A 24,623-nucleotide genomic window follows, 5' to 3' on the forward strand; every position below is an offset into this window, starting at 1 on the left:
GTGTGTGTGTGTGTGTGTGTGTGTGTGTGTGTGTGTGTGTGTGTGTGTTTGTGTGTGTCTGTTTGTGTCTGTTTGTGTGTGTGTGTGTGTGTTGCGGGCTAGGTGCTTGTGTTGCCGGGATGCTCACATTAAGCCTCCACTGGCTCCTTCTATCATTTTAATGAATAATTAATGCGCAGCTGTAAAAATTTATCGCTCGACAAGAGTTGCATTTTGGTAGCTCTGCATGCACGTGTGTGACTGTGCTCTTCTGCTGTGATGATGTGTCATAACCCCCCCCCCCCCCCCCCCATTGGATTAGTTTCATAAATTGGTGTCACTTTAAAATGAAAAAAAAAAAGAGGAAGAAAATCCTCAGCAATTAAATTGTAGCCTGATATCCCCAGTGGAAAAGAGAGAAAAGAAAGCTGTCATGGTGATTTTCATGATAATTTGTGAGATTACAATATGCTAATGTGATAATTACAGTGGATGCTCAGCATTAATCAGCTTCTGCTGGCAATGTTGTCGTATTTACCATCAGGATTACCACAGCACACTTTCTTCAAATTTCTTTCAGGAGACAGTGTTCTTGACACCATGAGAGGCTTTAGAGACTCACGCTGCTTTGTTTGTGATGTCTGTCGACATTTTCCTCATTAGAGACAGAGAGAAGAGGAATTATGTTAAAAGATGATTGGCACAGATCCATCTGCATGGCAACAATCGGGCACCCACTCACGCCTGCGAGTGTTTCAAAGAGAAATGAAATATGCATGTTGATAGGAAAAAAAGAGGCACATGCACAGTTACACACGTTACCACACTTGCCCCCATTAATTAAGATTATTCTTTCTGTATTTTTAACATAATGATTTATTCACGTCCGTGCGTAAAGGCCCTTATAGAGCAGCACTGTAAATACATTATATCTCACACTGAGATCTGAGCTCTAGCTGCTGCTGCCTTGTTTCCAGCACTTATTATAGAGTCAACTAATGAGTTATTGGACTAGCAGAGAGCAGGAGCGGTGTGCAGTATATACAGGAGTAAGGAGGCATTACATAAATCCACAGAGCCTCATCACAAGCCTTTTTTTTTCGCAGTTTGATTAGTTTAACCAGATTGAACGTTTGAATCGGGTCAGGACAGTTTTATGAATCAGATACTTGTTCTTGCTCGTGAGGCCGACGGTAGAACGAGCAGTTTTCCTGCAGCCTGTGGATCATCTGTTGTGTTTGTTTTTCCATCTCATCCTCTAATTGACTCGGCTCACCCTCTGGGCGCAGAAAGATGAGCGCGTCCCCTCGGTGCTCGCCTCAGGTAGTGTGGGTTTACCCCAACTTGCGTCAGATGCTAAGCTACAGCGTACTGCATGCTGGGAGGCCCAAGAAGTAGTTTTTCCCATTCAGTAGCTCTGGTGTATTACCGCTGTGTTTGTGTTGTTTTGTGGCTCTACTGTGAATGGGAAAGTGTGTCCAAACTTTTGAGCGGTACAGTTTATGTTTGCATATTTTTATATGTGTATACTTATGTAATTGTGTGTACTTGTTTGGCTCTGTAGATTTATTTCCAGAGCTTTCAGTGTTGGTGCCAGCCAGTTGGAGGACTTTTCATACCCTTTCCTCTTACTCAGCCTTCCAGCCCCAGAAGTGTACAAACACAGAAAGAGTTTCAGCACTTGAAGCAACATTTGCAGTTCAGGCTACAGTTCTTCAAAAAGCTTTACAGTAACAGTTTGCAATTTATACAAAAATGCTGATTTACAGTCAGCTAGTCCACGTGTGAAGTGTATGATCACAGTCTATATATGCATCCCACACACATTTTGCACCTGTTGTTTCAACAGCGTTTAAAACCGGCTCTGAATTGGAACCAGTTTTTCAACTCAAATTATATGCCAAGATTTGTTTAAAGTCATAAGTGGGAACAATCAAAATGAATTAAATCATCAAAATGATTGGACACATATTCAGTCCAGTTCTTCTGATACCGTGGTTCCTGTGGAGCTATCAGGTAAACATACGGCAGACGATCAACCAGCCATGACTGCTCCAAACGGCACATACACAAAAACAAGTGAGACAGTTTCATTCTGACTGTAACTCTGGCGGGTGTCTGGTGTTCGACCAGCAGCTGTGTCCAACACCTCTCACCTGATTGTGACTTTTCAGGTGCAGACCTGTTGACACTGAATCAAAATTATCTGGCTGGAAAAAAACACTGTCAATGAATTTACAATGGTGAGCAGTATGATGCAGTCTTTCTTGGAATAACAGAGGCTTGAATTTTGCAGAACAGAGGCAACAACAACAACAATAATAATAATAATAATAAAACGATCTCCCTAATTTCTTACTAAACTTGGGCAGGAGTGCAGGATGAAAGAACCAAGTCATAGCAGTCAGCAATGATGAAGAGAAGTCTTGGATTGTTGCCTCCATTAAGACCCACAGCTCATTAAAGCCTATTTAGCAAAAGACAGAAACCATACTGAACTCCCTGAAAGCAAATCAACACAACAACAGCCCAATGAGCACATAAATAGTCGAGAGCTCCAAATATAATCAAAGTTTTACATCATATGAAAGCCTTCTCAATTTTTCAAGCTCGCAAGTATTGACTGAGCCATCCCACAGCGTTGACATACCACACTAATTCTGTTCTTAGAATAGACAAGAGGATTGTTTACCAGGTGAAGACCACCTGCCAGGGGGGGTTAGAGAGAGAGAAATTTCCACACTGGGATCGATAAACTTTCACATTATCATTATGCTCTCGAAATGTCTCAGGCACTTGTAATGTTTGGCCTGGAAGCACACGGTGGCAGACCTGGAAAAGGCTCTCATATGTTTCGGATGTAATCAAATGTACCTCCTGTTTTCATGCAACAGAGGGAAAACAAAACAAAAAAAGGATTATTATGTCTCATCTCATGTTGTCCATAACCAAGCAAAATGTAGTTCTCAGAGTTTGTTTTGGTTTTCAGTGAGATGTTTTATTTTTTTTCTCCATGTTTCAATTTATTTAACGTGGTAAACACAATACAGTAATGGAGATTATAAAAGCAGCTCTATGATGGACAAGGGTCAGCTGACAATAAATCCGATAGTTTTAAAACAGTATGAGCCCACTGGCATGAATGGTGAGGTCTGTTGTTGAAAGTTGACAAGTGATGAAATGACGTGAAATGAACTGTATAAAAGTATTTTTTTTCAGCAGCGATGAGAAGATTTCTACTCTGTTGGACACAAACAGCTTGCAACAATAATGACAACAGGCCTGTGTAGGCGGTAACAGGGTGCCGATGCCTTCACCTGTTGCCATTGCTGGACATTAGCACAAACTCACACTTGTACTTCAGGTTTCTTTTTCTACTTGTTTTCACCTCAAGTATCGAGATACTAAAGTTTTCTCCTTTTCTTACTTCAGTTATGTTATCTCATCTCTGACTGTCTTTATTCTCCCTGTGTTGTCACCACCTCTCTATCTTTGTCTATCAGCCTGGAGGTGCTTCTCTTTAATCTGTCTCTGACCTTTCATTTCATGTCTTATCTGACCTCCAGCTCAACTTCAACATCCTGTCTTCTTCTGTCTTCCTCTCACCTTGCTTCTGTTGCTGCGTCTAAACTTAAACTTGAACTCCTTCCAGTACTGACACGATACCAGGTCTCTGCCTTTGTTACAATGCTAAAATTCAATTACTAGAAACTAGAAAACTCACCAAGTAATCCAAAGCATTGTTTAAGTGAACCTCTTGCGGTTGCTGTGCTCAAACCTATTTTTTGATAAACGTGTCAAGAAACGTGCGCTCTCAAAAAGGGATGCTCTCTCTGTCTGTGTCTGCTGTGTCCTCTGACGGACACCACAAATTTCACCCCTTTAAAGTCAAGATGTGTGTCAGCCAGCTTCCTGTTTGTCTCTGTCCCTCTGTCTTTCATTTCCCCAGACAATAGGTCCGGCTGTGGAGCCGTTAAATAATTCAGTGTTTTAGGTCTGAAACCCAAATAGCTCAAAACCATCTCCTGATTGGACATGCGCAAGCTGCCTGTTCCTTTTAACAGGCAGGATGGAGAACTGTGTTCACATGACAATTTCTATTTATGTTTATATATTTGTGGATGTGGCTCAGGTGGCCTTTGTGGCCAAATGAATGTAAACAAACACTGTCATGTTATGTTGTGTCCATTCAGGTGGCAGCCATCAATCCCAGCCACCCGCTCGCCCAGATGCCCCTCCCACCCTCCATGAAGAACTGCATCCAGCTGGCAGCCTGCGAGGCCAGCGAGCTGCTGCCCATGAACCCTGACCTCCCCGCCGACCTCTTCACTTCCTGCCTCACCACACCCATCAAGATCGCCCTCCGATGGTAACGTCTCTCTCTCTCTCTCTCTCATGCTTTGTTTTCCTTCCCTCTGCCACAGCACAGCTCTTACTTGACATTAAAAGTCTGAAACATCTAGGAACTCTTAGATTTGTCTTCCACATGGTACATTCAGAATACATCCTGAATTCACTCTGAAGTAATGAGGTAGATGAGCTGTTAACATTTAAAAATGGTTGAAGAGCAGGAGGAGAAACTTCCCATTTGTGCACAGCTCTATTGGTATAGTTTTTTTCGGTAGGTAAGGAAAAATAAAAGAAATGTTCTACTTTGGAAGAATTTGAACAACTTTTCTGCACATGATCTGTTCAGTCTCACTGTGGCTTTGAATGTCTCTTGGTCAAAAATCAGCAAAAACATTCAAACAAAGGAAAGTTTCAAGGTTGTTATAATTAATACGAGGTCTTAATTAAAAAGGGTGAGCTTATTTTAACATTGTGGATTAATTCTATGCTAGGTAGGTAATGCTTTATGTGCTTACCAAGCAGATTGAGTGTCGGTCATTCATTTGTAAAGCCTGTTAGCAGCAGGTTGGATCACTGCATAGACACTGAGGACACGATGCTGTGTCCTGAGCAGAGAGCAAACACTCCTCTGAGCTCCGACCCCTGAGCTCTGACCCCGCTCACTCTTCAGCTACAATGAGAAATATTCAGCTGTGATAAGAAATGTAAACTGACATCATTCACAGCGATGGAGGGATGATTATCCCTGCAGAGCACACCTCAGTAACAAAGGTGAAATATATTCAGGCAAAATGAGTTCACTGTGATGCATCATTCAGAGGACTATACTGTCAGAGCTTCATGCTAAACCACAGGAGCACATGAGTTGCATCAGCCAGTCAGCTGTGTGTCGGGCACAGTGAGTGTGTGGGGCTTGCACACCCAGGCAAAGGTGATTGCATCACCTCCGATCCCCTGTCAACACAAAACACACACACACACATTGATATGTCATTCATATTCTACATACACAGTTACTGTAACTCCACATCTGTGTGTGGGGTCTTATTCCTGACAGGACTGGCAAGAGATTAGAGAAGTCATTTAGGCCACCGTAAACAATAGGCTGAATATCAAATCACTCTTTGACTAGCGACTACAATTTTTTTAGTTGCAACAGGTGTCATAAAGTATAAAAAGCTAGCTTTGAATTATTTTCAGATCCTTAGATTCCTAAATTTACTTATTCTTTGATCAGAGTTTTCATAATTCAAATCAGGAAGTCTGGTAACTCGGCTACTTTTACACTATACTGGACTAGGTTAAGTTCTTTCATGGCTGCTTGTGTTAAGAAACTTTAAACACTGCTCAAATAAGAATTTGGCAAATTCTGGTTAAAAGAAAAAAATCTTAATTTTTTTTTTTTTTCATTGAACAAAGGTGGTACACATGTAAGTATAAAAATGACATTGTTTGTTATCCGTACAGAAACTCACATAGGATGTTAGCACCAGTACTGAATAAATTAGACCGATAACCAGTGTATGTAAGTCCAAGTCATTACTCAAAAATAAGGCCTGGTTTGAAATGTAAGTCATTTTCACTTCCATTTAATAATGTGCTCAAACAAAAACAAAGCAAATTTTCACTTCACATCACTTGGCTGCGTGACTACTGGACCGTTTGTGTTTAGTCACCACAAATAGTCAATGTACCAACTGTACGTTAGCTGTGAGCTAGCCAACAAAGGACGTGTGATAATAGTGCGATAATAGATGTGTGAGGATAGCAAAGGACCATGTTTGTGTCTGTGTGTTCAGTTCAGCCTTTGACTGGACTCAGAACTCAACTGTGACTGCAGATCTTTATTATTTCCCTCAAGTCTCTTTTTTCCTTTCGTCTCTGTACATTTATGAAGTAGATTCATAAATTATGAGCAATTTTTTCTGTCAAGTTGAAACATTTTCAACTTGCACTGACACCTCGTTGTCTTTACTGGTGCTGTCATGGATGAATCTGTATCTGCTCACATTTTTCCATTGACTTTGACTCGTTCTGTGTGAACACACAGTAGGGCCCCGTCACAGTAATATTTAAAACAGTAAAATATGTTTTTCAAATACCTCTCTTGCATAAATGGAACATATGTTGCAGTCAGTGACCAAGCTAGCTAGCATGCTAACTTACATTAGTTGACAGTTAGCTAACAATAACTGACAAATATCATGCTAGCTGATTGCTGCTAGCATGCTCCCACCTGCCTTAGCATATTAGAGGTTAGCTTGCCTACCACAGTAGTTTTCCTGTGAGTTGTCCTGTTTGTAATGAAAGTTTGGTAATGCCTTTAGGAAATTTTGTCAGAATAGGTGTAAGTTAAAAAAAATAAGTGATGGCTGAATTCCATTTATTCCCAAGAAGACCCATTTGCAGCCTGCGATACTTAAAGTTATGCCCACATCATATTACGTCATGCTGTTGTACCTCCTGGTCCAGTGTGAGAGAGGTTGAAGCATGGCAGCCATGCTAACTTGCTGCCAACTGCTTTGTAGGACCCAAGTTTTAAACATAAACATTTACCTACCGAAGCAACTCACTCTCAGAGTGGGACTCTCATCTACAGGCAAAGAGCTGACGGGAGAGAGAGACATCAGGGCAGCCTTGCATAGACTGCTGTCACTGCAATTGCAGACATGGATGAGCAGTAGAATGCGGATGGATGGCAAATGATAGTTTATCACAGTAAATTGATACATCTTCTAATATTATCTGTGGAATAGTGGCAATTATTCATGACATCATAGAGAAACAGTCTTAAAATAGTCATTTTTGTCCTCTTGTGTCCAGCCACTATTATCTTCACACAATCTGCCATCTTTGCCAACAACATCTTGTTTTGCCATCTCATGTGGTTCTGTGTGATTTGGACAACTTAAATTACACCCACCTAGAGTTACGCCCGTCTCTTGCAGTCTGCAGACAGACCCCTCTCTTTATTCCACAGTCCTGTTATTGTGCATGCTAGCTCACATTTACACTGTCATGGCTTACTGGAACACCTGAATAGAACAAAGTTCTCATTAATGTGACTATAGCGACACCTCTTTTAATCCTACTACCACAAAGCAAAATGTTTGTTGTAAATAAAGCCTGAGTTGAAGTCAAGAGTTAAAATATGAGAAAGACGCCACCAACAAAATCATCACTGATTTCCTGTGATGTAATAATTAGTAAATGCAGGTGAGCACCTCATCCTCCATGCACTACACTACCTGCCCAGGTACAATCTCTATCTGCAGTGTACCAGGTCCCTTTGGTGCCATAAATCATTACTTACCGGCACCATTTTTTATGCATTTTAATGTATGAATTCACTTTGCACACATTAAAAGTCACAGGGATGATTTACCAGATTTTCAGCTAAAAATTTGAAAGAGGCGGATAACTTTTTTTGAAAAGTGTGCAAGTGAGAATGACAGGTTGCCTTCAGGAGGTGTCCTACAGCTCGCAGAATGTTTCTCTTCTGCCAGAAATGTTGAAGAGTTTCGTTTATCTTCCTCCGCTCGAAATCCACATCCCACCATGACCTTCAGCATAATGAGGTCTCAGTGTTATGCCATTAATATTGATATTTCCCTACCAACATCCCATTTCAGAGAACAAGTTGCTAAAAGCCTGCTGGATAATATTGACTGAACTATTCCTTAATACCTTTTGCCTCCAAAAACTGATGGTGCAGCTTGTAAGGTAAAGTTGGGCGTGATCCTGCCTATTAAGGACTCAATAAGGTCAATCATCAGTGATCTGTATTGATAAATTTAACTTGATGGTCACTAATGAACCTGAGGAAATGTATTCCTGTATTATATATGCATTATATATGAAACTTCCTCACTTTGCTTAGTTTAGTTTGATGAGCTCATTTAGAATAAATGCTATGTGAACACTAAAGCCTCAAGCCTTTATTCAGCCAAACTTCATTTACACTTGGAAAGAAAAAAATTAATGATGAAATAAATACCTCAGAAAAAAACAAAAGTTAACAGTAATTATTCATTCTCATGTTCAGTTTTTATGTTAAAGTATAAATTAACAGCACAAATGTGTGACTTTTCAAAGAAGAACTAACACATTCTTCCTCTTAGAAATAAAAAGTCGAATTCATTAGTAATTAAATACATCCTTACTCAATTCAGTGCCCTCAGGGGTTTTGCTGCTGCATCCCTGTTTGGTCTGGTATGACCAGTGGCTTATGGTGGCTAACATTAGCTAATGTTAGATAATTGTTGCGACATTACTGAGTTAGTTTGCCGACTTTGTGATTCTTCTGCACTTGTGCTACTGTTATACTACGTTACAATTGTCCCATAATTGTCACTTATATCCACAGTGACCACTGTTTAGCAAAGGTCACAGGCTTTAAACTCAAGGCCTTGGAGCAGGAGGTGCTGTGTGCTGCTAGGAGGGACATTACTAATTCCAGCCATAGCGTACAGCTGCCGTTCAGTGTCCTCCTGCCAGGTTTGGTAGAGAATAACAATTTGATTGAGAATAGTCCCAATGCCCCTCACCGGAATAAACATGCCAGCTGTGGCCTGCATCTCCATCAACCTGCTCTCTAGCTCGCACTGAGACATGGAGCTCTTTACAAGATGATGCAGCTCTCTCTCAACACCTCCTCCCTCCTCCTATTCTTCATATAGTCATTTGCTGTCTCCCGTTAGCTTATTATTTTCTAAATAAAGACATCCCGAGCTGCCTTCTCCCTAACTTCACACAGCCCCGGAGTGAGAAACGGGGAGAAAATGAGGAAGGGATGGGGTGGAGTTTGGCAGGGTGGGCGGATGGAGGGATTCACTGATGTGCTGGCTTACCTTGGCTTTAAAACTTTAATGAGATGCATTGAGGGATGGATGATGGGGTTTACAGAGAGCGAGAGAGAGAGAGAGAGAGAGAGAGAGAGAAATGGGAAGTGCCAGGCAGAATGAGTGCATGTGTACCTTTCATTGCTCAGCTGAGCAGAAAATCATTACTGATGGAGCGCCATCTTCAAGGGATTTCCCCACTGCTGCTACGGATGGGGAGGGATGGAGGAGGTGAGCATCTGAAAATAGAGACGGAAGGAACCGGGTTTGCAGGGGAACAGAGAGACAGAGAGAAATAGCAGATGAAGGAATAAAAGCTCAGGCTGCGTGTCAAATCTTAGTCATGCTAAAGGTAGGGCTCTACTGATGGAAAACTTAGTTGATATGTTGATAGGTCAGTCAGTTGGTTTGATCACAAGAGTCCAGAAATATCTCAACATCTATCAAATGTATTGTCATTAAGCAATGTTCAAGTTCCACTAACTTTTTATCTTGCACCATGAGCAGGTGAAAGTTTTCCTCTATCCAGTGCAGTTCTGCCACACCTACTAACTAAATGGATTGGGGCAAAATTTGGTGTTAGATTTGTCACCTCATCTAGATAAAAAAATAAGCAATAAAACTTAATTAATTTAAATTATGTCAAACACAACATCTTCGAAAGGCAGCTAACAGCCTGACTTTTATTCACAATTTGTCCATCTATGGTGTCAAATCCAAAATGCCTCCTCTCTGCCACTCAGATGATACGGCATCACAATTATCTGTTCAGCACGACAAGCCAGTTAACGAACAAGAACAACCATCGCCTCATTTACCGAAAAGAGGACATGCAATATATCAAATGAATCGTACAAACATCCCCTGTTAAAGTACACTGTGAATTTTGAATTTGTTCATTCATTACTTTATTTTGCATGTTCAAACTGTAGTTCTAAATTCAAATGAAAATTGACGATCCTATTTGGACTGCCAGTCACGTTATTTATGGTGTATCGTAATCACTTTTGAGATCAACTGACTTTTTCTTTAGCGCCGCCAGCAGGCTGATATTTTTGGGTCAAAGTGAAATGTCTTGGCAGCTTCAGACACACAATGAAATTCGTTGCAGATTCACGTTCCACTCAGGATGAATTGTTATTAGTCTGGTGAGGTCTTACGGTTTCATTCAAGCATTTCTCCAACACTTTGTTTTATGTCTAAATATCCACAAAACTAATGACATTCCCACTTATCTTAGCTGCACATTATCAGCAAATGTTATAAGATGTCAACCTGCTAAACATCAGCATGTTATCATTGTCAGTTTAACATGCAAGCGCACTTTAGTATTTAGATCAAAGCGCCACTGTGCCAGCATCAAGCACAGCCTCCCAGAGCAGGTAGCCTGGCTGTAGACTCCTGTCAAAGAGCCCGATTTGGGCCCACTCATGAAGAATAGAGGGATTATCTGGGAGAACCTTACCTATCATGTGAAGGTGCATCACCTGTGTAATTCAGTCCTTTAGGGAAGAAGCAGACAGCAGCGATGAATATCTGTGGAATGCAAAGCAGGCTGAGCCAACTCCTCGGCAAGTGCCTGCCTCCGTCTCTTCAATATTGCACCAATGCCACCAGCTCTACACATGCTAACCATGCCCCTGGGGTGCTGTTTTTTCCTCCATGTATGTGAATAATCATGCATGCACTTACACTCAGGCAGCTCATACATGCTGTTAATGCTGATGATGATGGGCACACGTAAGTCTTTCAGCCTTGCTGCTCAGCTCTCACAGGTACGATGGTGAGCTAAAGCAGTATCTCATTATCTTCTTCATGCATGTGCTATAAACAATGTGTGCACCTTCGAGAGCAGGAACACAGATGAGATTTTAATGGAAATGTAACAGCGAGGGCTCACATGACCACATCCTGGCGTGCACACACACATATACACACAGCTGTGTCTCAGCTTCTATATAGGTGGAACGAGGAAAATAAAGCGCTCATAATTGGTATTTACTGCATTAACACACACCCCTACACACCCCACTGTGCTCTTGTTCTGGAGCCTTGGCTTTAATAACTGAATTGTAAATTATGTATAAAAATGTTGACACACCCATCTTGCCACTTGATGTAGGGTGAACCACAGAGGAAACTGTTACATAACACTGCATATATCTGAGCTGACTAGTTCCTGGAGACCTCGGTAGATTTGAAGAGAGCAGCATGTTTACCTCAGGAAACCCCCTCAAACATAAAGTACATCCAAGAGCTCAGCTCTGCTCTGTTCTAGAGGTTTGACTGGTTGCTGACATCACACCGTAGTTATTGAGCAAGTTTAAAAAGATCAGGAGGAAGCTTTATGCTGCTGGTTCTGGTGGCTGTAAGAGTCCATGCACTGGTAATCAGGCCAACAGCTGATAATATGTTACCAGTTTAATTATTCTTCTGCCTTAATATAATCATTGCATTATTGTGTAGCTTTTAAAAATGATAAATGTCACTGCAGGTTCAGTGCTGCAGAAAGAACACTTTTATCACACCGCTGTAGGGTCAAGGCTGGATTACAAACAGGGCAAAGACCAAAGACCCTCAAAACTATCACTACATGTCAGTTGGTCTTACACCCACACACTCGCTCTTTCTTATTCACCAATCTAATTCGACTTTGGTCACCTGGCTCACTGTTTGTAATAATCCCTCAATTTCCTCCTAATCTTTGGCCAACCTCTTGGAGTAGTTGCCATAACAACAAAATCTTACTTTGAGAGCTTTGTGCCTGTATTGAAAAGGAGTCAAGTCGAATTTTATTTTCTAGCCCTTTACTGCAAATCACAAATTTGCCTCAAGGGGCTGAAATGGTCCTGTGTCAAAATCTAAATTTTAGACAGATAGTATTAATTCAGCAGAGTCGTACTAGTGAGTCTTTTCTCCCAAACATTTTACAACTGCACGAAAACAAAAAAATGTAATAAATTTGATACAATGCCTGACATTAGTACAGGCAAATACTGAAGGTGCCATTTACAACATGCAGAGTGTACTGTGCTTAACGGGAATCTAGAGGCCAGAGGGTGTATACACACTGAACATGGGGAGGTATGTGCGGCGTAATCTTTATGCTGAAGCCTATAAGAAAATTTTAAGCATTGATAAACAACAAAAGAACACAGAGCATATACAGGTTTGATAAGGATTCCTTAATTCAATTTTAAGAGAGTTGTGGGAATTCCGTGGGCGGGATATTTTACACTTGAGAAATAAACCTGTCGCTGCTCTCAGGTGGAAAAACTATGTAATGGAGACAATTTCTAAATCACAGCAAACAAACTTTTGGCTTTTCCGTACTGCAGTTTTGTGTTTTTGTGTTACTTAAATCTCTAAAATTACCCATATGTGTGTATATATACAGTGGAGGAAATAATTATTTGATCCCCTGCTAATTTTGTAAGTTTACCCCCTTACAAAGACATGAACAGTCCATAATTTTTATGGTAGGTTTATTTTAACAGAGAGAGACAGAATATCAACAAAAAACCCAGAAAAAAAACATTAAATAAAGGTTATAAATTATTTTGTATTTGATTGAATAAAATAAGTATTTGATCCTCAAGCAAAGCGTGACTTAGCACTTGGTAGAGAAACCCTTGTTGGCAAGCACAGAGGTCAGACGTTTCTTGTGGTTGGTCACCAGGTTTGCTCACATCTCAGGAGGGATTTTGGTCCACTCCTCTTTACAGATACTCTCCAAATCCTGAAGGTTGCGAGGCTGTCGCTTAGCAACTCGAAGTTTCAGCTCCCTCCACAGATTTTCTATGGGATTAAGGTCCGGAGACTGGCTAGGCCACTCCAGGATCTTAATGTGCTTCTTCTTGAGCCACTCAAGACCCATCCATGACCCATCTTCAGTGTTCTTGCTAAGGCCAGGAGGTTCTCATCCAAGATTCCACGGTACATGGCCCCGTTCATCGGCCCTTCAATGCGGTGAAGTATTCCTGTACCCTTAGCAGAGAAACAGCCCTAAAGCAGGGCGATTGACTGTTATCTTGTATTTCTTCCATTTTCGAATTATCGCGCCAACAGTGGTCTCTTTCTCATCAAGCTTCTTGCTGATGCTCTTGTAGCCCATTCCAGCCTTGTGCAGGTCTACAATCTTGACCCTGACGTCCTTTGACAGCTCTTTGGTCTTGCCCATGGTGGTGGAGAGGTTTGAATGGAAGAGATTGATTCTGTGATAGGTGTCTTTTATACACATAACGAGTTGAGATTAGGAGTACTTTCCTATAGGGACAGGACTAATTTGACTGCCTCATGGGCACATAACCAGTCTGTGGGGGTCAGAATTTTTGCTGGTTGGTAGGGGATCAAATACTTATTTCACTCAGTCAAACACAAATTAATTTATAACCTTTATTTAATGTTTTTTTTTTTTTTATTCTGTCTCTCTCTGTTACAATAAACCTACCATAAAAATTATGGACTGTTCATGTCTTTGTAAGGGGGTAAACTTACAAAATCATCAGGGGATCAAATAATTATTTCCTCCACTGTATATATATAAGTTTCCCTGGGATGCAGCCACTGAATTAATGTGTGTGAATATACTGAGGTTACTTTCAGCATACACAATAATCTAACTAAATAGGTGACATCAGATGATTATTATCTATCCAGATGAGTTCATTTTGAATGTCAGGCTTACAGCTGTGATTCAGAAAATGTTCTTCTATCCCTGAAACATCACCACAGCTTGTGTCGTAGTGTCAACAGTTGTCTTATTATTCAGTGTCAGAGCCGCTCTATGATTTGTCTCTGGCTAACATCATAACTACAGTCTATCTCTGTTCTGTCCAGCTGAAACAGAAACTTGTTAAAATTCACAAACTAAAAATGTAGTAGTTATATTGGATAGGATATCACATATGTGAATTCTTTATGGTCGATTTCCATTTTAACTGAATTGTGCTGTAGGCGAGGTCAACATCTCTGTATGTTCAGGAAATTTCTTTTAATTAGCATAATATGTCCAGTATAGCACTAGCACTTCACTTTGATATTCATTTGAAATGAAAGCAGTTATGTAGCATGATCCCACGCTGGTCAGGCAGGACCCCCTCCCTCCCCACATTTGTCTTATTAATGATCAAAAAGATCAAATTAACCATAACATATCATCATTCGAAATGTAGCTTTGAAACGACCAGTTGTACTGGAGCTCGGGAGCCCACTGCCACTTAATGAGCAGCTTGTTATGAGCTTATGTAACAATGAGAAATGTGATAAGAGGCAGTTGAAATGCAAATATTCCTTTCTTCCTCAGTCTTTTTTTTTTATATTCTACTACAAAATTAATTTTACACATACAGACATTTACCATTATGAAGTGAAGACAGTCTCACATTTCTGATTTGTTCAACAGTTCTTATGTTGCGCTCATTTGTGACTGTTTCCCCCCCTGCTGGAGAGATAGTCGACCGATCAGGGAGAATTAGGAAGATGTAGTCAGCAATGGCAACGAATTCCACTTGCAATCCAGAATCATTAAATATAAATAGTTTCAAACAGAAATTTCCCAAAGCGTTCCTGCAGGATAATCCACTTCTCCACTGTTCATATACTCCAAACACTCATCACTATGCCAAGGCACCGCTCAATACTGAACTTCTGGTAGAGCTTCAGACCTAAGCTACAATGAAGAACTACGGAAACGTGAACCTGTTTTAAAAGCTGCAGTAGTAGGTTTAATATGTTTTGACACCTCTGCTGTTGTAAAGTCAATTTTGTTGTACAATCTGTACAACGCATGACACCTTCTTTACTTAGACCCTCAGTTAGGATAGGAAACCCCCATCCCTAGAAAACCTTCTGTGGAAAAAAATCTTCCTGGATCATAAAAACTCCTGAGGACGTGGAATGAGAACAGATGACAAATACAGGAGGGAAATCTCAGAATAACATTCACAAAGAGGGAGAAGAGACAAGATATGCTAAGAGAGGATGAAGCAGTTAATTGCAGAGAATGAGTCCTGGGCAAAGGACGGGGAGAGTGAGAGAAAGAAAAGAGGGCAGGACCCCTGATACTGAACAGGTTGATTATAGTGGCTGTCCTCTGCAGAGGAGCAACCTGCCAACTTTTCAGAGTCAACTTTCAAACCCGTGGCGAGTGAGTTCTTGATGCATCAAAAACTTCTGGTGGAATATTCCTTTAAGAAGACAAGTTCTGAGATTGTAATAGAGGTTCACACACTATTCCTAATCAGGTTTTTTTTAGCTGAAGCCACAGGGTCCTCAATGAGACATGCAGCTGTTCTACCATCCAAGTGAATACACAAATCGGCCTTAGATTGACACCTAAATATGCAGTGTATGATAATAGTGCTCATTAATGTGATGTAGCTACTGTTTATTATCATGTTAACAGGAAAACGGATGTGAAAAATGAGAGAACAATAAGAATCACAACTCTCCTTGATCACAAAATATGCAAACATCAAACAACTGTCTTTCTCATATCTATAGGTACGATGTTTCATACAACATATAGTCCAAAGTGTGAGATATCTCATACATATTGTCGGTCTGTGACAGAGCAGATTAGATTAGAGATCACCCAGCAGCCCTTCCAGCTCATGACTGATAGAGACGGTGACTTGGGACAGGAAGGCTGATTGAAGGAGTAATGAGCTGTAGATCGGGCCCTGCAGGGACCAGAGGAGATGCTCTGCTCCTCCCGCTCCTCTCCCACCTATCCACCCTGGGAGCAGTATAGTAGTTTCCTCACACAAGATCCACTTCATTTCCCTCCTCAAAGTTTAATATGTACAAGCTCACTCCTACCGTCTCTCAGCACCCACACACTCACTCTCTCTTATTCACCAATCCAATTAAAGTTTGGCCACCTTGCTCTCTGTTTGTAATAATCCCCCAATTTCCTCTTCATCTCTGGCCTTCAGCCCTTCTGTACTTGTTCTCAACTTCTCTGTGTTCTCTTCATAGCAGGAGCATTTACTTCACCAGCCATAGATGTCTGAGTAGTTGTCATAACAACAAAAGCTTATTTTGAAAACAGTTTTCGCTCTTGTGCCACCAGTAGGTCAAAGTTGTCAAGTATTCAGTGAAATATTTCAACACCTACTGCATGGACTGGCACACACTTTGGTTGCTCCAGTACGTTGACAATTTTAGTTTGAGTAAAATGTCTTAACTCTGGTCCCATAACTTCACTCCCATAACCAAAACTAAAGACGTTCCCCTCGGCCTCAGCTGTACTGTTCTAATTTACAAATGTTAGCGTGCTAATATGCTAGACTGCCATGGTGAAAATGGTATCATGATATCCACACGTTAACATTGTGATTGTGAGCATGTAAACATGTTAGCATGCTGATCTTAGCATTTAGCACTGCTGTACGTAAATACAGCTTACACAACCGTTACCATGGCTGCAGACCACTCGCTGTGTCTGAAATCACTCCCTCTTTGCTACATAATTAACTGTTTTATTATCCGGCATTTTATTTGAATTTCCCAGTCTGAACTTAATGAACAGTATTGTTTCGTCAAATTTTTACACTGGAAAGTGCTAATAATCCCATGATGAAATTAGAGATGCAACAATGAAAAGTCATGCATTGTTGCAAAATGATGACACCTCACTCCTGCTCACCAACAAGTGAACTACTGAGTCTGTGATATACTGTCAGGTGTAGTTAATGCATAAACAAGGGAGTGATTTCAGAGACTAAAAGAACCAAATGTGGCTATTTGTGAAGAACAGAAAAATTCTTTTGGAGGACACAGAAGAATTACTAGATTTACATTTTAGATTTACATGTACTTATTTGGCAGATGCTTTTATCCAAAGTGACTCACAAGTGAGGGACATCACTAAAGCCAGCAGGCAGATCTGAGGGTAATTCCGCAATACAGCCCTTTAGGGAAGAAGCAGGCAGCAGCGATGAATCTCTGTGGGATGCAAAGCAGGCTGAACCAATTCCTCTGCAAGTGTATGTTCCCATCTCTTCAGTGTTGCCGCCAGCTCTGCACGTGCTAACCCTGCCACTGGGCCGCTGCGGTTTCCTCCATGTCCTTTCCTCCATGTTTCTTGAGTCTGAGAAAAACATTCCTGACTTAAACCCTCATCACGTCTGACTAACAGATGCTTTTTAGAATTACTTTCCAAACTTGTAATGACTGAGATGAGTTATTGTTTACGTTTGACAGAGTCTCTAGCATTCACACTATCCCTGACGTGATATTTCTTTGTTTGGATGGTGCTGTTGTTAACAAATCTGTAATTAGCATATAGTAGATTTAATGGATCATCCGGTTCAACGTCATTCAGCAGATATTTAACAAAGACCAGTGAGACCTCTCTTCCCAAAACTATTATTTGTAGGAATTGTAATGATCTGGATGGATGGTCACTGCTGAGCAGAGCTGCTGGACTGAAAGCAACAAGCTGCATGAGGCTGTACTATGCTGCAGTCACAGGGGTAAAGTGCAGCTGCTAGCTAGCTAGCTGTGTACCATAGACTTGCACTCCTTTTATACTTCAATTACATCTGCTTTGATCTTAATATCACACATTAGATAAAACATTCGATGCCACCGTGCCGGCATCAGCCGTGGCCAGGGGCGTTATGTTTTCGTGTTGTCCGCCCATCCTATTCTTGTGAGCATGATATCTCAGGAACGCCTGGAGGGAATTTCTTCAAATTTGATACACATGTTCATTTGGAGTCAAAGATGAACTGATATGAATTTGGTGGTCAAAGGTTAAAATCACTGAGACATTACAAATCATGTTTTTTGCCATAATTCATACACTAATTATGACAAAAATTTATCACAAATGTGTAATAGGATAAAATGATGACGTGATGACATTTTGTATCCAAATGGTCAAAGGTCAGCTTCATTCTGACATCATAATGTTCTGAAAAAAAAACACTTCTGGCCATTATTCACTGCTGTAACTCAGGTGTGTCTAAACTTGAGGACCTGGCTGGGCATTAATGATAGATGCGTTTGACTGACTTTTAAGATCTGGTGATGCTAGGTCAGTTTTTATGGTGCTAATCTGACTGGACAATGTTATAGCCTTGTTTATTCTGCGAATGATGATATAAGACTTCAGACTGTTTAAGGTGGAAGCTAGCAAGCTAGAATTACTAGCTTCCCTGTCACCTCAACACTTATGTTAATGAGAGTCCAGGCGGAGTCAGGGAGTAACATATGGTTTGCTCTAATCACAGATGGGCTAGCAGCAAAAGAGCTAACATTATGAGGCCATTGTGTGTTAGTGTTTAGTGCTTTGTGTTTAGTTAAAACCAAATATTCACGTCCCCAGGAGAGCACAAATTTAGGTTGTTCTATCACAGCAGAAATAAAAATAAAACTTCAATTTCTTCATTTTAGTATTTACAGTTTTTACCAAATTACCAAGTCAAATAAACACCAATGATATATATGCTGATTTATTCAAAAACATGAAGTAAAATTCAGTTTTTATTGAATTATTTACTTTTGGTCTGTACGTCTCATTGCTAAGTAAGAAAACACATGCATATTGCTGTCGTGGATTCATAGTTTTTGTATAAGGAAAAATAAACAATAATCACAAGCAGAATAACTTTCTTCTGATCTCAGTGCAAAGAGAGAATGTTATGTTCTATTTTTCTTCATTTGGCTTTTTCTGAGACAGGTTGTGGATCAAAATCACCAGATACTGGTGTGACCAAACGCTGCCAAGACCTCTCATTTCCTCTCCTTCTTCTCCCTTCCTTATCTCTCCCTTCTTCTATCTTCCACGCCTGAGGGATCTTACATCTCTCTGCACAGGGGTTGGGTGGAAACACTCTCTCCCTGATGCAACCTCCTGCTATGTCTGCGCTCTGTTTACTTTGGCCCGTCTGTCGGTTTCTGCCAGACTCCATTTTTAGTTAATCATCTCTGTTTATGTCTGGGGATTCACCATTTCCCTTCTGCAGCAAACAGACAAAAACATAAACAAAATATTTAATCTGTGGTTCAATTGAAATTCCAAAGTGAATGTGGAGTGATCTTGGATTGTGTTGTATCGGGGAAAACAATGATGTACCTGTGTTCACGACAAGCAGCAAAGCTTTGGCACATACCAAAGCATATTGTATGCATTGTGGCTCGCATTCAAAAAGTTGCTGATCATTAAGACTTTAGAACAAGTTGTCCTGGTTGCATCCTACCTCCTCTTTGTTTCATGAGTGCCAGGCACACTCGGTGCCCATGCTGTACTTTAAAGAGACAGTAAGTCACACTGCTGCCATGTGGGATCTCATTATTCTCCAGCAGCAGGAAGAACCTCTGAATTCAAGTACCATAGCATACGTCACAGTCAGGGTGGATCAGTCGTTGCATACAAATTCCCAATCCATGCATGACTTGTGTTGTGTTGGAATTTCCTCCAGGCTTGGTGGCGGCTTCAAGTGTTTTGTGGGATAAAAAGGAATCACTATTATTTGATAACCAATCATAGATCTTCGGTTGAATTTTAAGCTGAGGGAAGAGAGAAGCTTTGACCATGTGATTTTAGTCTTACATCAGTTTGATTAAATCAATTTATATTTTTATACCAACTCAATTGAACGTTTTGTTATAATATGTCACTTTTCCACATTAAATGTCTAAAAATGACTAGACCTCTGTTATATTTTTTTTAAGTAATGTTCTTACATTTTCCCAAATGTTTCCATCAATTCTCAGAAATTGAGAAATACTTGATTTTAATCATGGTAACGGTATGTGTCATTTGGTCTCTTGTTAATGATGTCATATCCTATGTGTGCATGGGTCAGTGTTGTGGTTTCCTGCCAGTAACTCCAAATTGACTATTTTCTAGTTTTCAGCCACATACACCTTTTTACACTTTGGTCAGTTGAAGGATTTTAGTCATCGGACATCTGGATCTTAAATGATCAGAGAAATAAGCAAAGCAAATGTTAGACAGCTCAGTTCCCAGCCCCTCCAAGACGTCGTGTGTCCACTGAAGAGCATCGGTGAATTACTGATTTTTAAAGTGAAACAGGTTTTAATCCCCTGGTCCGTTTGTTATGGACAGGTGGATAACTCTGCAGACAATTCGGCTTCCTTTAAAAACTTCCTGAACGTCCTGCTCATAAATTATCAGAGAAACAATCGAAACAAAGGTATGCGGCAGCCTAAGCTCGCAACCCTTCCCTGGTGTCTCGTGTCCGCCGTACAGCATTGGTGTAATACTGACTTTTAATACGAAACTGCTTTATTCAGTGTTTTTATCAGTTATAATCTGCCTGTTTGATCTGGATGGATAATTCAGCTCTCAGTAAAACCTCCTGAACCACTGACACTGAGGGAATCCAAACGGGGAGAAGTTTATGGTAATGGTGGTGAAGACAACAACTCCCATGATCCCACGCTACTACAGGACATCACCTAATATCGTCTCTTGTGAATGTTTTCATTGAGAGACTCGTAGTGGAAGAAGTTACATACTGTGCATTTTAAGTCTGTCATGACAAACAGTCTTGTAACTTCAAATGCTGGCTTAGCTAAATGTCCAACCTACGCTTCACTCTTTCAAACACTGTTTGCTTATTACATTGCTATTACTGGTCCCAGCACATGTTCAAGCCCCCACCTCCTTCTTCACCAGCAGGAGCAGCTAAAAGCAGAGTGAATATTGAACTGTCACATTCACCAGGTGGCCCAGAAACATGCCTCCAAATGAATGCTAATGTGATTCATGTCTGCTGGATGTGTAAACTTTTTGCTTAAGTCTTCCTTTATTTAATGTCCCCTTCAGTTGATGTGTGACTAATTTGCACATACACACACACACACACACACACACACACACACACACACGCACACACATAAACACACACCTGCTCTCCTCCAGGTGTGTGATGACTCGCTGTGAGCTCAGTGCAGCGCTGTGCATCTGTCGCGCCTCTGAAAGCCGACCTGCTGTGACTTACAGCTGGCCCGACCTGTCAGAGCTAACCACGCACAGTAAACAATAACCCCCATGCCAGACGTTTCAAAAATATGACTGCGCTTTCCGCTGCTTGCCCCCGCTCCCTTTGACTGTAACTCAGCCAAAATACACTTATCAAAGTGCTCAGTGGTTGTAATCTTTGAAGCTTTCGTTTTTCATTTGAGTGGTTTATCTGTTGATTGTCTCCCTCGTAGGTCATAAAATTTGTACTGTAGAGGCCAAACGTTTTTATAGCTCGGTATAGTCTGTGTGCACTTCTTGTTTTCCTTCCAACGCTCATCTGCAACTTTTCTCTGTCTGTGTTTTTTTTTTTTGTTTTTTTTGCAGGTTTTGCATGCAGAAGAGTGCCAAGTTGGTGCCAGGGGTGACGTTAGACCTCATTGAGAAGTAAGTGCCACTCCACAGCCATCCTTAAAAAAAAAAGAAAAAAGAATAAAGATCTCTGTCACGGCTCTCCACCTCTTCCTGTCTCTCTCTCTCTAAGAAGGTTGCAGAGTGGAGAGATCATTATCCTGTTTTCTTCACGTCTGTCTCTCTCTGTCTGTCCCTGTCTGTCTCTTTTGCTCTCTCCTCCTTATCGTCAGCCCTGTCTGTGTTGTTTTCCATCCTGCAGGTATAATTCTTTGCCTTTGTTTCCCCTCACAGCCAAAGTGGCAGTAGTTTGGCAGATTTAAAGCTCCACATTTCTTCAGTAAACCTCCGGGTGTCGAGCGACTGAGCGCAGAACATCTCTTGCTCTCAGGCACGCACTCTGATTGATATTAGCGCTCAATAAGGATGTCATATCCAGAGTTTTAGTAGTTTCACAGAACAATCAGCGGTGGATTTTCTGTTTTTTTTTCCCTCCTTGTGTGCGGGGGAAAGTAAAACGACACTCATAAACTAAGTTGGTTGAGGAGACTTGGTTTTGGAAGTAGTGAATAACTTAACAGTTTTATCAACAGAAAGAAATCATCCTGTCGTAAAGCACCGTGAGGTGTTGAAGTGTCTCAGCAGTCTTTTAATGATGTTTCTTACTTCTCGCAGTTTGTTTTCTAAAAGCGAATAATCGTTTTCTTCACATGGCTAAACTGTCATTTCACCGTGCCACAGACAGCCACACACAAGCTAAGTGCATGGACACACACACACACACACACACACACGCATGCACAGTGCCTGCACATCTGTATCTTCCACTAGACTTTAATTAGTTTTTGGCTGAAGGTTTGTGCAGAGACACAGCCAGCTTATCCATTGTCCTGTGTGTCCTGGAGAGCTGTGTGTGTGTGTGTGTGTGTGTGTGTGTGTATGTTGTTGTGTGCATGTGTATGTGTGTGAGTGTGTGTGCATGTGTGTGTTTGTGGTGCTTCAGACTGTAGCTAGCAGGAGCTGTCCCACAATGACGCACTTTTTTCCTTTGTGTTCAAATGTAATGTTTTTTATGAGCTTTACTATGCAGAGAATCCTCAACTCAGTTGAGTAAACAGAAGTGTTTTGATAGAGCTGTATATCCTGAAGTGGTCGTTTTTATTTACTTCGCTTGCACAGAGAGGCCAGGGCTCCATTTGAAAAGGACTTATAATGGACTCATGCCTTTTTTTTTTTGTTGTTCAATTTTTTTTTGTATATTTTATCTTGTTTTCTGATCCACTACCATTTTAATTTGATGCTGATGATTTTTTTTTTTTGTTGTTTCCTCTTATTGTCTTGATAAAATCATGCTAATGTACTGTACATTACCCCACACTAATTCCATCAGTGCAACATTACAGTTAGTCCATTCTCTCCATTCTCCTCCCCAAAATCCAGCCACTTCTACTTTGCTGGTTTTTTTTTCATCTGCTGGAAAGCTGCTGTCAACGAAAGCCAACACTTCGCGTGCAGGTGTTTTACATAAACACCTAAACATCTAAACAGCTTTTAATTTGAAACACATGTAGGAAGTGTTGCGTTTAATTGAAAGTGATTGGAAAAACTGCAAAGAAGAAGCGATTGAAATGAATTAGTACATGAAGAGCAGCAGATTGGTGAGCATGGTGTGACTCTGCTTTTTGTATTTTGATTGAATAAGTGCTGTGAAAATGTACATACACCACATGAGTCATCAGCACAGCTAATCTCCCCTCACTGTTTTTGACTTAGCCTTTATCATAGAACAGCATTTATGTGCTCATGCTACATGAATTATTTGACATTTTGAATATTGGCTTTCTTTTGAACATTTGCAGGTATTTTGGTTTTATCCTTTCTATCTTGACCTCACTCATTCCTTTTTTTATACATCTTTTCTTTTTTAGTCACTCAGATTAATCGCTTGCTGATGTTTTCGACTCCAGCTGTTTTGCCATCCATCAATTGCCCATTCTCCAACGACTGCAGGTCATATTTGGATGAACATACTGCCTATTTATTTCTTCATTTGTCAAATGTAATATCTCAGAAACCACTTCCAGAATAAGTGTTGCATCTACCCATTGCTGGGTAATTGGCCAAAAGGAAAAGCAATGCATATTTGGTAGTTAGTTTACATGTTTACTGTCAGCTTGTTTCCCATGTTATACAAGACTAATAAGGATATCCATAATTCTAACATGTTTTTCCCCTTTCTGCATCTTATTTGTCACTGTGATTCCTTCTTTTACCATTGAATTAACTTTAACTGTTCATCTTTTTTACTTGCTTGCAGTTTTTCTTTCATCTTTTTATTTTTACACACCATTCCCCCCTATTCCTTTCCCTCTTCTCTCCAGTGAATGAGAATTACGCAGGAAATGCCCTAGTATTGTACGTATAGCTACTGCCAAGTGGCTCCCAAAGCAGGATGGGAAACCACTAGAGTGATGACGAACACCTTTGAAGAAATAAGCCCTTTTTTCCATTTGTATTTCACTCTTCCTTCTCAACTGCACCAGCATCAGTTGAAGCTCTCCATTCACACTCAAGCTCTCATGTCCTCTTCGTCTTTTATGACGTTCTTCACTGGAATAAAGAGCGGGCTCCTGTGGAGAGGGGATAAGTCATTTTTGACCCGATGGCTGTAAGGAGAGTTTCAGCACCCACAAACATCACACCAGTTTACGTCAGAGACGGTTTCACCTGCTTTCATTCTCCTTTTAGACATGTGAACAGAAACATCAGAGACTCTGACAGAGGTTTCAGAGTCGGCGTGCTACAGGAAAATGAAATTCAAAATGATTTCTTTTAAAGACAAACAAACTGTCATCTGAACACAAAGCTACGGTCACTGACCTAATCATGTGTGTGGCTTGAATGAAGTCTAAAGCAACACATGCTAAAGAACCACTCACCCACTATATTGTGGGTTTGATCCCCGTACCAGCCTTTCAGTATGTACGGCCACAACCAGCACAAAGAAAAACACTTTTCCTTCAAAGAAAAGAATCCCTTCAGGCTGCAGGGTGAACCGTTCACACACAGGCTGTTCAGCTATGTTTTAGAGGATCCTGTGC

General features: G+C 40.7%; 1 protein-coding gene across 1 annotated transcript in view; it reads left to right on the forward strand.

The window, feature by feature from the left end:
* Nucleotides 1–24,623, forward strand: part of rptor (regulatory associated protein of MTOR complex 1) — a 184,107-nt gene that overhangs the window by 76,774 nt on the left and 82,710 nt on the right. Inside the window, exons 7-8 of the mRNA XM_022739982.1 lie at nt 4,173–4,348; nt 21,499–21,558. Of these exons, the coding sequence (XP_022595703.1) occupies nt 4,173–4,348; nt 21,499–21,558 (236 nt within the window). The remainder of the gene's footprint in view (nt 1–4,172; nt 4,349–21,498; nt 21,559–24,623) is intronic.

This window comes from Seriola dumerili, unplaced genomic scaffold (genome assembly GCF_002260705.1).
Source record: "Seriola dumerili isolate Sdu_G_001 unplaced genomic scaffold, Sdu_1.0 BDQW01000050.1, whole genome shotgun sequence".
In the NCBI taxonomy this organism is placed as follows: Eukaryota; Metazoa; Chordata; class Actinopteri; order Carangiformes; family Carangidae; genus Seriola; species Seriola dumerili.